At 43.2% G+C, this 13,844-nt stretch overlaps 1 protein-coding gene across 5 annotated transcripts in view; it reads left to right on the top strand.

The window, feature by feature from the left end:
* RASGRF2 (Ras protein specific guanine nucleotide releasing factor 2) overlaps positions 1-13,844 on the top strand; it is a gene marked incomplete at its 5' end in the record, with an annotated part of 237,048 nt that overhangs the window by 126,417 nt on the left and 96,787 nt on the right. The window contains 4 exons of one of the 5 annotated variants that reach the window (XM_082458029.1): positions 1,065-1,313; positions 1,858-2,120; positions 10,397-10,522; positions 13,014-13,103. In XM_082458029.1, the coding sequence (XP_082314155.1) occupies positions 1,065-1,313; positions 1,858-2,120; positions 10,397-10,522; positions 13,014-13,103 (728 nt within the window). Of the gene's footprint in view, positions 1-1,064; positions 1,314-1,857; positions 2,247-10,393; positions 10,523-13,013; positions 13,104-13,844 lie in introns of all 5 variants that reach the window. The other 4 variants (XM_082458028.1, XM_082458027.1, XM_082458026.1 and 1 more) reach the window with 4 other exon arrangements.

Below are 13,844 nucleotides of genomic sequence, written 5' to 3'. Positions count from 1 at the left end.
ACCTAATAATATAATCTATTAGTTTAATCAAGAAAAAAGGGGGAAAGCACAGATGTACAAAATTAGAAGTGAGAAAAAGAAATAACCACGGATAACAGCAGTGATATTTGGGTCTCCTCTTCCTCCCCACCCCTCTGTGGGGAGAACGTCACCTGCTACTTTTTAATCACACTTCTGATATTCTGATTTGAGGGCATAAGCAATGCCCCTCCTAAATAGGGCTTTGGCTTTAATTTCCTAATAAAACATGATTGAACCAGAGAAAGAAGTGAAGGGTAGCAGAATATGCCACCCTATAATATGCCACTGTGGCATATTGATTATGTTGAGCTATAGGCACTTGAAAAACAGCAAATGCAGAGAGAGGATTTTTCTGAATTCTTCTTATCTGCCTAAAGACAGATTCTCCAAAAGGAACTCAGTTGTCGTAAATCCCCTTCCCAGGAGTTTCACCAACCATGGAAGATTGACAGTTGTCACAGGAGAGACTAGATGTCGACTTCACACCCAGGCAAACTGTCACAAACTATCATACCTTCCATCTATTCTAAGGGTTCATTCATCTTTCCTAAAAATCATTTACTCTCCCCTGAGAGGCCTACATACCCCCCACCTCCGTTTCCCTGTAAGATGGTATTTAAGTCTGAGTTCTAAGCCACCTCTGTGAGTTTCTCATTTTCCCCTGGTTATCTCCCATGTATACGTGAGGTATACATGTTAATAAACTTGTTTATTTTTCTCTTGTTAATCTGTCTTTTATCACAGGGTCTCAGCCAACAACTCAGGAGGGTAGAGGGAGAATTATTTTTCCTCCCCTGCAGAAGGAATTCACAGAGTGAAATGAATTATTAACGTCTCCACAATTAATTCTGAACTTCCTAAATTATAATGGCACGTTTGATGTTTTCACAGCCCTGCTTTGTTTTATGTAATGTGTATCACATCTTTCATCAAATGTAAGGGGAAGCCCCGACACGAGTGTATATTTACAAATATTGAGATACTCAGGGGCTGAGAGGCAGCCGCGCCCTGGTTTTGTCCTCATGTTTCTGCCTTGTGCGTAGGTCTGATGCCCGTCTTCACAAGGATGACACTGACATTTGCTTCAGTAAAACACTCAACTCCTGCAAAGTGCCCCAGATCCGTTATGCCAGCGTGGAGCGCCTCTTGGAGCGATTGACAGACCTGCGGTTTCTTAGTATCGATTTCCTGAATACCTTTCTGCACACCTATCGGATTTTCACGACGGCAGCCGTGGTGCTGGGGAAGCTTTCTGACATATACAAGAGGCCTTTCACCTCTATCCCCGTCAGGTAGGCCCGGCACTAGCCTGTGATGAAAGTGTGGCCCACCTGGTCCCTGGATCTCCGTGCAGATGGGCAGCCCTGCCCTGCAGGGCACTGGCTTGCCTTTGAACTTGCCAGGCCCCGCCAGTAGAAGGGGGGGGCGGGAGTCGAGGTCACAGATAGTTCCCGAGGGAAGCAGCTGAAGTTTCCAAGTGGCCTTTGCTTGCTCTGTGAATATTTGGAAGATAACTCTATTGTTTGGGGCTTTTCCTTCTCCTTTTCTGTTAAATTGCAGGCCCTGATTCAGTAGGTCTGGAGTGGAGCCCGTTACCAGTGTAACTTGTCTTTGGACCACAGTTTAGTAGCAGGGGATTAGACTAAGCCTAAATAGTGTCTGTGTTCCTTTGGCAAGTGTGTGGTATACATGCAGCATTTAAATGAAGGTGAATCCAGCAACAGAAGTGTGATGATATTGTGGCCTTTTAATGTAGGGAGCATGTTCCGGAATGACATCAGGGGACTCATTTTCACTTGGCTACAATCTGTTAATAGCGTTTGCTCTTATTTTTAGGTCGTTGGAATTGTTTTTCGCTACCAGCCAGAATAGCAGAGGTGAACACTTGGTGGATGGCAAATCCCCGCGCCTGTGTCGCAAATTCTCTTCCCCGCCACCACTGGCTGTGTCCAGAACGTCCTCCCCCGTGAGGGCCAGAAAGTTGTCCTTGACTTCTCCCTTGAACTCAAGGATAGGAGCGTTGGACCTGACCGCCTCCTCGGCGTCCAGCAGCCCCACCACCACTCACAGCCCTGCTGCATCCCCACCACCACACACTGGTAAAGTACCGCTGGATCTTAGCCGAGGCCTTTCTTCTCCAGAACAAAGCCCAGGATCTGTAGAAGAGCATGTAGATAACCCCCGCGTGGATCTGTGTAACAAGCTAAAACGAAGTATTCAAAGAGGTATTATCCGGCTGCCATACCCCGCATTTGCTGGCCCCCTGTTTCCCCACCATTCCTTCTGGAGCCCTAGTTTCCTTTCTTTACAACTTTCCTACTTCTGCATAGAAAGTAGAATGAATACAATGGCTAGTTAGAAGGGAAAATTCCTGTAGTTCCCTCTAGCCTTTGTGGAAGGAGAGCAAGGTTAGCCGCCTTCTATGATAAAAGGCTAATTGCAGTCAGTTGTCTGTGGAAGAATGGTGTCATCTAAAGGCTTATCACTGGAAGGTTCTTGGTGGAATTAAGGCTGGTTGGCTAAAGAGCATAGCATGATATTTGGCATAGAGATAGGTTGCGGGCACGCTCGTCCATGACCTTGAGCCTCAGAGCCTTCCCCTCCTCCAGTGTCTACCTTAAGCACCTGTACTGCTTCCATCCTTTCCCTGCTAATGTGACGACCTAGCCTGGAAGCTAGGTCATTAAGATGACTTCTTCGGTTTAGTTTCCAAGGCAATGCTCCCTATTACAACAGAGATATAGGGAGAAAAGTTAAGTCTGAGGCAGTGTTCATTGTCCATGACACAGCCAAAGTGGTTTTTAAAAATGTGAATTAGATCATCTGGTTTCCTGACTAGATTCTCTAATGACTTCCTATCACACTTAGAATAAAGCACATTTGTCTTCCCAAGGCCTTCAGATCCTATGAGACTTGGATGCTGTCTCTCTCTTTAACCCCTGCTCCTGCCACGCTCCCTCATCTGCTAGGCTACAGTCACATTGATTTCCTTTTTTGTGTCTCAGGAAACACCTGGGTCATTTCTGCCTCAGGGCCTTTGCACTTGTTTATCCCTCTGCCTGGACAGTCTTCCCATATAAGCTCATGAGATCAGCAACTTTGTCTGTCTTGTTCACCTCTGTACTGTCAGTGCCTTGGCCAGTGCCTGGCAGGTAGTAAATTTTTGTTAAATGAATAAATCAAGCAGAACACTCAGGGGACTAATCAAGGATTCCTGTGGCACATCTCCCTACCCTCCTCAGCTTGGTACAACATAGGGGTTGGAGGAGGTGATCCTTGTTCTTTTATAATCCAGTGTTTCTGTGATGAAAATAAAAAAGATTTCACGGCCAAGTTAGCAAACAGCTTTTTTTTTTTTACTATATAGTAACTGATTTCTTTACTGATAGCATAATAAAAAATTGGGCAGTAAGTCAGACAAAGTGTCCAGATTTTAAGGAGGATCACCCAGATGGAAGCATAGACCCCTGCTTTTCTACCTGCTTCAAGAGTCTATGTAGTTTCTAGCTCACATCACTTAAATAAGCTTTCTGAGTGAAGTACTTAATGGAATTTTAACTGGAGTGGTTGTCATCGTCAAAAGGATCACCCTTTTAAACAAGAAATTCTTGAAATTGACACGTTAGCAACTAAGGAGGATGAAAGGGGGAAAGATAATTAAAAAGCCATTAGAACAACAAGCTTTAGTAGAATCAGGATAGATTTTTCTTGGGAATAATGAGGTGATGCACAAGGTGACAGGTGCATCTGGGGTTTGATCCAGGCCAGTGCTTGGGAATCTCCATGGTGGGAATGACTTTGGGAGGCTTATCTCAAACCTCTCCTCTGGGCCAGAGCGCCCTGGGAAGCACAGGAACTTTCCAGAATATGGAAAGTTCTTTCCCCCTCCTTTACTGGATTGTATTAAATAGGAGAGGGGAAATCTGGAGGTAAGTCTGGTTTCTCATGTTATTTTGAGTTAGGAGAGCTTTAGGAATAAGCATTTTAGTGCCAGACATTTGTGACTCTGAGGCTTTGGTTTGATTGCCCCTGAGGCTGGGATGAGAACACGGTAAGGTCTGTTCAGGAGTCATTGTGTGACCACCTTCTCTGTGCAGGTTGCTGTGCTACAGGGTCCATAATGGTAAATAAGATGGTTCCCAGGCCCCTTATATATAGTTCCCTGGAGAAGGTGGACAAAACATAAGTATAAGGGCAGATGGTACAAGAGGTGTAGATGGAGTGCTCCAGAAGGTGAAAAGCGGGGAAGATAATGTTTGAGCAGAATCAGGAAGTGTCATTGACATGAGCCAAGAAAAATGGATAAATAGGTTGTGTTGTGGGGAAAAAATAGGGCACCAGAGGATGGTCACGTCCCAGGTCTCGAGTGAGTCCCTGGGACAGGCCACCAAGTGAGGGTCCTTGGCTACGCGCAGGAAAGAATTCAAGAGTGAGCCATAGTAAAGTGAAGGCAGGTTTATTTAGAGAGATACACACTTCATAGACAGAAGGCGACAGAGGTGGCCCCTGGTGTTGGGGCTGTTAGTTTTTATGGGCTGGGTAATTTCATAGGCTAACGAGTGGGAGGATTATTCCAGCTACTTTGGGGAAGGAGCAGAGATTTCCAGGAATTGGGCCACCGCCCACTTTTTGGCCTTTTATGGTCAGCCTCGGAACTGTCATGGCACTGGTGGGTGTGTCATTTAGTATGTTAATGCATTACAATGAGTGTATAATGAGGCTCAAGGTCTCCTGGGAGTCGAATCTTCCACCATCTTGGGCTTAGTAGGTTCTGTTTTTTGTGGTATCCTGTTCTTCTTCATGGTTGTGTCATTCTTTTAAGGGTTGTGCTCTGCCCTTTTCCTTCCTGTCTCACTTGGACAGAGGAAACAGGCAAACTTATGGGCAAAGAGAACCTATGAGCAAAGGGCTGATGGTAACCCCCAGTGGTGAAACCCATTTCTGAGAGCAGGAGTGACCAATGCTTCTGAAGGGGCAGCGTTTGTCCAGGTTTGACGCCATGTGCAGCTCTGTAGAGGAAACCCTGCTACTAGTCTTCCTGGGGCTTTCTAGCATCTAGTAAACGTTTTTAAACTCTCCTGAAGAATCCTCCTCTTCCTCCTCCTTCTTTTTGGCCATCTTAGCCATTAAGTGTACAGTTCAGTGGTGTTAAGTATATTCACATTGTTGTGCAATACATACTTAGAACTTTTTCATCTTGCAAAACTGAAACTCTATACCCATTGAACAACTCCGCATTTCTCCCTGCCCCCAGCCCTTGGCAACCACCATCTTCTTTCTGTTTCTATGAGTTTGACTACTTTTTAAAAAATTTTTATTTATTTATTTTTGGCTGCGTTGGGTCTTCGTTGCTGCGTGTGGGCTTTCTCTAGTTGTGGTGAGCAGGGGCTACTCTTCGTTGCAGTGTGTGGGCTTCTCATTGTGATGGCTTGTCTTGTTGCTGAGCACGGGCCCTAGGCGCGCAGACTTCAGTAGTTGTGGCACTCAAACTTCAGTAGTTGTGGCATGCGGTCTCAGTAGTTGTGGCTCACGGGCTCTAGAGTGTGGGCTCTAGAGCGCAGTCTCATTCGTTGTGGCACACGGGCTTAGTTGCTCCGCGGCATGTGGGATCTTCCCGGACCAGGGCTCGAACCCATGTCCCCTGCGTTGGCAGGTGGATTCTTAACCACTGCACCACCAGGCAAGTCCCAAGTTTGACTATTTTGTATGCCTCATGTAAGTGACATCACACAGTATTTGCCTTTTTGTGACTGGCTTATTTCACGTAGCATAATGTCCTCAAGGTTCATCCATGCTGTAACATGTGCCAGGATTTTCTTCTTTCTTAAGGCTGAGCAATATTCCATTGTATATGTACTCCATATTTTCTTTATCCATTCCTCTATTGATGGACATTTGGGTTGCTTTCATCTCTTGCCTACTGTGAATAATACTGCAGTGTACATGTGTATGCAGTTATCTCTTCAAGATCTTGCTTTCAATTCTTTTGCATATATACCCAAAAGTGAGATTGCTAGATCATATGGTAATTCTATTTTTAATTTTTTGAGGAAAGTTTTGTTTTTGATAGTGCTTACACCATTTACATTCCCATCAACAGTGTACAGGGTTCCAATTTCTCTGCATCCTTGCCAACACTTAATATTTTCTTTCTTTTGATAGTGGCCTCCTAACAGGAGTATGGTGAGAATCTTTCTCCATTTTTGAAATTTCCCAGAGATTGCATTTTAATTTGGCTAATGCTTAGTACTATAGATATTAACTTTTTTCTTGAATAGAGGAGCAAACGAAAAATCTATTCCTTTCTGCATTATAGACTGAGTACTTGTCATAGTTCTAAAGATCCTCAGTCAAGCTTCCCATTACCCATCTTAATTAATTCTTACACTTTATAACTTACACATGGATTGTTCCACAGTGGTCCCCAAGTTCCCTAGTTCTGGTCTTTGAAGTCCAAGCCCAAAGTGCATAGCGATGGTCCAATGCCATATCGCAACATCTGTTTGGCCTGCTGTCTCAGATAGAGGTGTGATCACTGGTAGGAATCAGTAGTTTTTCCCCAGAAATGATAAGCTGGAAAAAGGTTAGACTTGGGGAGACCAAGATAAATGAAAAAGAACCAGATCAAGCTCCCAGGGAAGGACACTGACAAAGGCTGCAAAGACTTGTCAGTGTAGGTGTTGGGCAGAGGTGGGATCAGGGATCGTTGTGGGCACAGCTAGCATCAACTAGAGAGCTTGTTACGTAGCAGCTCGGATCATTTCTGACCAGGGCCCAGCAGATGGAGAGGGTCCATGAATAATGGTGTGGCAGAAATAGTAGGTTCTTTCTCACATTAGAGAAATAGCCAAAGTTGAGAGCTTAATGCCTCTGTGTTTCTCCACTGGATTTTCCCCAGACAGATGATTTGCAGTTAGAATTTCAAGGGTCAGTTTATCCACATGGTTCACGGGGTAGAAATATGATTTTGCAGTTCCTAGGTCAAGGTTAAATACAGAGCTCCTCTCACTGTGGGGGGGTGGGGACATTCCAGGGTTGTGTCCATGTGTGGCCCATGGCACTTGTTGAAGCCCATTAGAGCCAACTTCATCTCCAGAGATGCCCGCTCCTCTGCCCCGTGTGTCTTAGTCACGTCTACCCACTAATACGTCCCCCTTTATCTCTCATTTTTACCATGATTTCCGCCCCCCTCCAGCAATCCTTCTATTTAAACACTTTGGTTTTGGCCACCTCTTTGCATCTTGATTTTTTTTCTCTTTCTGTAGCTGTCTTCTGATTATTTTTAATGTATTTACTTCCCATCTTGTTCTTGAAAGTATTTAAGATGGTAGTTCAAAGAGGCACATGGTACACAGGATTAAAACTAAAATAGATAAGGAAATCAGGCAATGGAGGAAAATTGTATGAGACCGTGGGTATGGTTAGTGAACAGATGAGTACTGTGTGGTCCTCTGCAGTTCCTAAAGTCACTCTGATTTTGGTTCTGAATGTAATCAGTTATGTGATTCATATTGAAAGCTAAGAATAGATTGGTGTGCAGGCACATCTTTTCTTGCTCCTGAGACTTGAGAATAATTTATCCTGTGGATCCTCATAAAGGAGACACTCAATAGAAAGCTTAGAATTATACTGGGGTCTAGGGAGCTCTTTGGCATTTTTCTGAAAAGGTGAAACAAAGGAATTATAGATCTAGTTTTTCCTTTTATTTTGCATTGGTATATAGGCAATACTGATCATGAATAGTTCTAGAAAAGTCATGGATGAAACACTTTACTTCAGTGTCAGCCTGACAAGTTGTGTGTGTGTGTGTGTGTGTGTGTGCGCATGCGTGCACATGCACATAATGTCTACAGAAGCCAAGAGTGCTGCCGTATTAACTCTGCTATCTAGTCTTGAAAATTCCAGTTGGCAAAGTAAAGGGAGACAATGATCTGTCTTTAATTTGAAAGATGTTTGCGTGTGCTTTGCATAATGGTAACACTTAAGACAGCTGGCAGACTTGAATAAGAAACCCTGTGCCAAGAGTTTGTACAGTTTCTGCTTTTCACCTCAGGATGCAACTCCACAAACCTCATTGCACAAGATCAGCTTCACCATTAGCTCCATACTGAGGTCATGGGTCTCTCTTACTGCTGTCCAGCTAGACAGTTTCAGGGTACCCTCTTTGAAAAATGCTAGTAGCCTTTGTCCAGTTTTATTGTCATTGCAGTTATAATGCCAGCCTTGCAATATTTCCTGGCAAGAGAACTTCAAATGACGTGAAGGGAAAGGAGAGAAATAGGAAATATCCCTCAAAATGAGCGAGACTGTGAACTTCGGAGGGAAAAATAATGCAATTGGTTTCACCCCCACCCGGTCCCCAGATCTGTTCCAGGCTCACCCAACATTTATTAGTGCCCCTCTTTCTTCCTACCACGAAGTCCCCACCTTCTGCTATCCTGGGTCCTTCTAAAAAGCACAAATATCAGCCCAGCTCACATCCAGATTCCACCCAATGGTGAGATCTCAACAAAAAACATAACCGACAGCAGGCAAGAAAGGAGAGCCATGGGGCAGCTCACTCACTGTGTTTGGGTCTCTTACCCCATCAGCGTTCTCTTGGGCCATGGCTGTGCAAGCAGTCTAAGCATCGCTGCACGACCCACATCACTAGTGTCTGTTTCTATATTCTTAGTTTGAAAATTGCCTGCCTGTGGGCTGAAAGTGCTCCCAATTTTAGCATTTGTTTTGAGCCCACATCTGCCCACTCGTTCTGCAGGCAAAGCTGCTTTGCATGGAACTTAACTGAAAGTGAACCTGCCAGAAGGAAACGCTTCTTTGCCCCCTCCCCCCCCAATGCTGGCATGGTTTCTCCTCTCTGTAGGTGCCCGTTTGCTTACAGTGTTATTCTGTGCTTTCCTGTTCTTTCAGTGGACTTTCGGGGCCTGTCCAGCTCTCTCGCTGGGAAGTTTTTTGGGTTCGGTGTAATTGCTGACTAAATGATTTGCTCATTTGCCTAAGAGGAATGAATGGTTGAATCAGACCAAAGACATACATTTGATATTCTGCTTGCTCTTGCAAAGCAGATGCCTTCTATTACTGCATTTTGAGAGAGTTATTTAGAAAATAATAAAACTAACAGCTAAGCACTGATTTTTATGTCTCCATCCTGCATCATTGCCAGCTTGACTGTAATTATGTCATTCGAGGAAAGATTCTAACCATTTCCCTTCCCTGGCCCCTTTGTTTTTCAAAAGAGCTGACTTGGGGCCATATTTCTAAGGGAGTAAATCACATGCAAGTGCAAAAATGGCTCTATGTGAAGTCATTAGGGATTTTGTCAAGTTTGTTGAGTGAAATCTTGAATGGAATGGTAAAGGGAGTTGAGTTGAGAGTAGTTCTGCTGACAGGGGTAAATGGAAAACTAGTGGAGGTGACACAGCTTTTATCGGTTGATGCAAAGCCCAAGGAAAAAGAAATGGAAGAGTGGTTGGAAATTTATGAAATTTTTGTAGTGCTTTTCCTGAAAAGAACACACACAAAGTTGTAATTTTACCTCGTTAATAAGCTAGTGCGAGAAGTGTGGTAATAGCCTAAATGTGACTCTGGATTGTTTCTTTTACTCATGGGATGTTAGCTGCAGTGAAGAGGCGCAAATTATCTTAAAAATCTCTCAACTGTTCATTGTAAAAATTTCCACTTGCTTCCTGCTGATCTGTAGCTCTAGGACAGGGCTACCCAATAGAACTTTCTGGGAGGATGGAAATGCTGTTCAGTACTGTAGCCACTAACCACACGTGGCTACTGAGCACTTGAAGTGTGGCCAGTGCAAGTGAGGAAGTGAAATATTCACTTAAATTTAGTTTACATTTCAATTTACATAGCCACTTTTGGCTCGTGTTACCATTTTGGACAGTAGAGCTGTAGATCCTTAGGCAGGGGGGCTCCTTATGGTAAAGATTCAAACTTTAATTGTCTTAAGGGAGCAACCCAGGCAAAGTACTAATGAAGTCCCAATTTTCATTTACCATCTGGAAAAAGTCCCTCTTTTCCCACTCCAAGAAGGCAGAAACATTCTGGAGGGCGGGGAAGCCACTGCATATCCTCTTCTTTTTATCAGTAACATCTGTTGTGTTGAACAAAAGGGGCTTGGGAGGGTCAACCAGGCTCAGCTGGGTCAGCAAGACCGGTGTGGAGGTGAGCCACAGTTAGACTTTGTGTCGTTAACATTCCGCCAGGAAGAGTGACTCGATTTCATGATAAAGTCCTTTACAAATATAGACTAACATGAAATGCTTATTATCCATAATGAACTTTTGTGTTTCCATGCATGATACTGACAAGAAGCTCTTGAATTCATGGCCTGGTTGTTAAAATTCATGATGTTTTAAAGCAGCAGTGCTGGAGTCTGCGCCGGTGGACCGAGCAGGAGTGGAAAGCTCCCCCGCGGCAGATGCCACCGAACTTTCACCTTGCAGGTCACCCTCAACTCCTCGGCACCTCCGCTACCGCCAGCCCGGAGGTGAGCGCTCGGAAAGGGACTCAGAAACACACAAGCGAGGGATGATTCTAGCTCCTGAATCTTTTGTTTGCCTTACTGTTTCACTCCCCGAATATTTTTAGTCTCGGTTATGAAAAGTAATGGGAAGCAAATGTTACTGTAGGACCAAGTAGTGGAAAATAAATGATTAGAGCGTATGTCATTAGTATAACCAATATTTATTTGGCCCCATCATTGCGTGGCACTTTGTGTGGAGTAACCTGAATTGAATAGCCTGTTCTTAGTTGCTAGTTGATTGAATTTCAGTGCTGGTTTTACCAAAATGTTCCCAGACTCTGATACCTTACCATGAATCCCAGGATAGTCTGTGTTCAATAGGTTCATCTGGGACACAAAATTGTCAGGGTTGGGGGGGACCTTATTAAGAACACTGTTTCAACTAAAATAAAGTCCAGTTGCATGGGACTCCAACCTTCATTATTGCTAGTGGCAGAATCTGGTATCTTTTCTCTAGTTATGAAAATTATAAAACATTATCCCATAATTTGTTTTAGAATATACCAAATGTTTTCTAATTGGAGGGAAGACTGTCAGAGCAAAAGACAGAAATCTTTTATCTCCTCCTTGCTCAAATAAATGTATCCAAATTACAGTTGTTTTAGAAATGTTTTCTTCTTTTCTCCTCAAGCCAATTATTTCAAGTTGGAAGGGAAAATTATTCAATTATGAAACCAGATTCACCCTAAGTAACCCATGTAAAACGTAGACGTTTTCTGACTCTCATACTCCTGCTTTAAGTAAGGCAGTTTAGCAAAAGATAGAGTGCGTGGCTCCAAATGGTCATTTCATTAGTCTGGGTCAGGCTGTTGTCAGCAGATTTGCCTTGATGGATATTAGCCCTTTGGGGCTCCTGGTCAGTCATGGGTCACCCTGACATTTGGGTAGTTCTGAAAAACCAAGGTAACAAGCTAGATTCCCTGGCTTGTTATAGGACTACTATGGAATTAGCCAAATCTCTTTACTCTTCTTAGAGCCTTGGTCAGTCCAAGCCTTGGCAACTTCTTTGACCATTGCCACGTGCACAGACTCCCTTGAGTTCATTAAACCTGTAAGAGTTTGGGGCCAAAGCCTATGAAAGCAAAACTTTACCAAGCCAAGAGTTAAATGCTGTCCACTTGCTTACTATTATTAGAGCTCTGTTTTAGTATAGTCTCTTTCGTATGTTTATATTCATTTAAAATTTTTTTAAATTTATATAAACATCGTTTGGAAATCCTCATCCTGTTTGTGGATTAACTAAGTCCTTTGTTTCTTCCCTGATCTGACTAAATCCCAGTGATACAGGAAGAAAACCAAAATCTGTGATAATATGGTGGGTCCAAATGGGGACAGTATCACACATTTTCTCACTGTGTAGCTGAATTTTGCCTGTTCATCTGCCTACTTGCCACCTTGTTTCACAAATGTTTTCAGGCTACTGCTGAAGGAGAGGGTACAGCTGTTCTGTGCTTTCATGCTTGGGCACATTAAGCAGCTCTTTGCTTCCCCTCTTATTTATTTTAAGCATGACTATATAACTTTAGGGGCAAACTAATCAAAAATCACAGAATCACAGCGAACTATCTTCACTAAAAGCCTGAGTGAGAAAAACAGTGAGGTTGTCAGCAATATTATCAAATGTTGCGTGTAAGTATCTGAGTGAGAGGGGCTACAAAAAGGTGCTGAGTGCATCCTTCGATTTAAGAACCCATCTCTGCTTCTAAAGGTATTTTGAGAAGAAAATTCCGTCAGTAAAATGTAGAATATTTTTTAAAAATATTTTTTATATTGAGAGAAAATTCACATACCATAAGATTCACCCTTTTAAAATATACAGTTCAGTGGTTTTTATATATTCACAAGGCTGGGCAGCCATAACTACATCTCATTCCAGAACATTTTCATCACCTCCCCCACCAAGGGACCATGTACTCATTAGTAGTCACTGCCCATTCCCATCTCCCTCCCAGCCCCTGGAAACCACTAATTTACTCTCTGTCTCTATGGATTTACCTAATCTGGACATTTAATGTAAATGGGATCATACAATGTGTGACTCTTTATGACTGACTTTCACTTAGCATGATGTTTTCAAGGTACATTTATGTTGTAGTATGTATTAGTACTTCATTCCTTTTTGTGGCTAAATGATATTCCCTTGTATGAGAATTTTTGATTTGGTTTATCATTTCACCAGTTGGTGGACATTTGGTGGTTTTTACTTTTTTGGCTGTTATGAATAATGCTGCTATGGATGTTCACGTATAAGTTTTTGTGCAGACGTATGCTTTCACTTCTCTTGGGGCTACACCTAGAATGGACTTGCGAACATAGAATCTTGTTATTTGCCTATTAATAAGGACAATGCAGGGTATTTGCATTCATCCAGTGCTGGAATGAAAATGAGAATTTTTGTTACGTAATATTATCCAACTGCCTCACCATGCCATTTCCATTCTTTTGAAATAACCAGGACAGACCGCCGACAACTCCCACTGCTCTGTTTCGCCTGCTTCTGCTTTTGCAATTGCCACAGCTGCAGCAGGACATGGGAGCCCACCCGGTGAGTAGGGGCCAGCAGCTGAGTGCAGACACATGGCAATTTATGGTAAATCAGTGGTCCTTGCCTGCCAGCGTCTTGAGGATACACTGGGCAGCTTCTTAAGAATGTGGATTCCCAGCTCCCTAAGTCAGTGCGTCTTGGTGTGATACCGTCTTTTAAATAAGCACCTTCAGGTGAGTCTCACACAAGTGGCCTGTGGGTAGCACTTTTGAGAACTTCTGTATCAGAGAAGGATGTGTTATTTCTTTCATGTTGTTTTATGGAGTTCTTTAGCCTTTTTAGCCAAATTGTCGAGAACACGTGGTTCCCTTTTAATTGAGTCCAGTGCTGAAAGCATATGCAAGGTGGGAGGGAAGGTTTGTGGAGGGGGTGGGGAGGAGGGAGGGATCTGTTGCTTCAGAGGACTCAAAATTCATTTCCAGTAGCTCCATGATGCTTTCTGAGTTGCTGTCAGTTAATCTTCAGGGTAAAGAAGTACTTAAAATAAAAGCACGGTATTTTAAATAGATGAAAAATGTTATCCATGATCTCTGTCATCTTCTCTCGTGTGCAAGGAGGATGTTATGTTAAAATAAATCCGTATGTGGTTTAAACAGCCTTGTTGCTGTGAGTATCTTCACCTAAACTAATTCTCTGTGTTCCGGGAGTGTATTTTTGGTGTATTTTGTTAATTAGCCATTGCTCACCTACCACAAAGAAGTCCATTTCCAAAGCCTATGAACTTATATTCAACAATAGTAA

The sequence above is a fragment of the Balaenoptera physalus genome (assembly GCF_965194825.1).
Source record: "Balaenoptera physalus genome assembly, chromosome: 3".
Classification (NCBI taxonomy): domain Eukaryota; kingdom Metazoa; phylum Chordata; class Mammalia; order Artiodactyla; family Balaenopteridae; genus Balaenoptera; species Balaenoptera physalus.
This window is presented reverse-complemented; position numbering and strand designations above follow the sequence as displayed.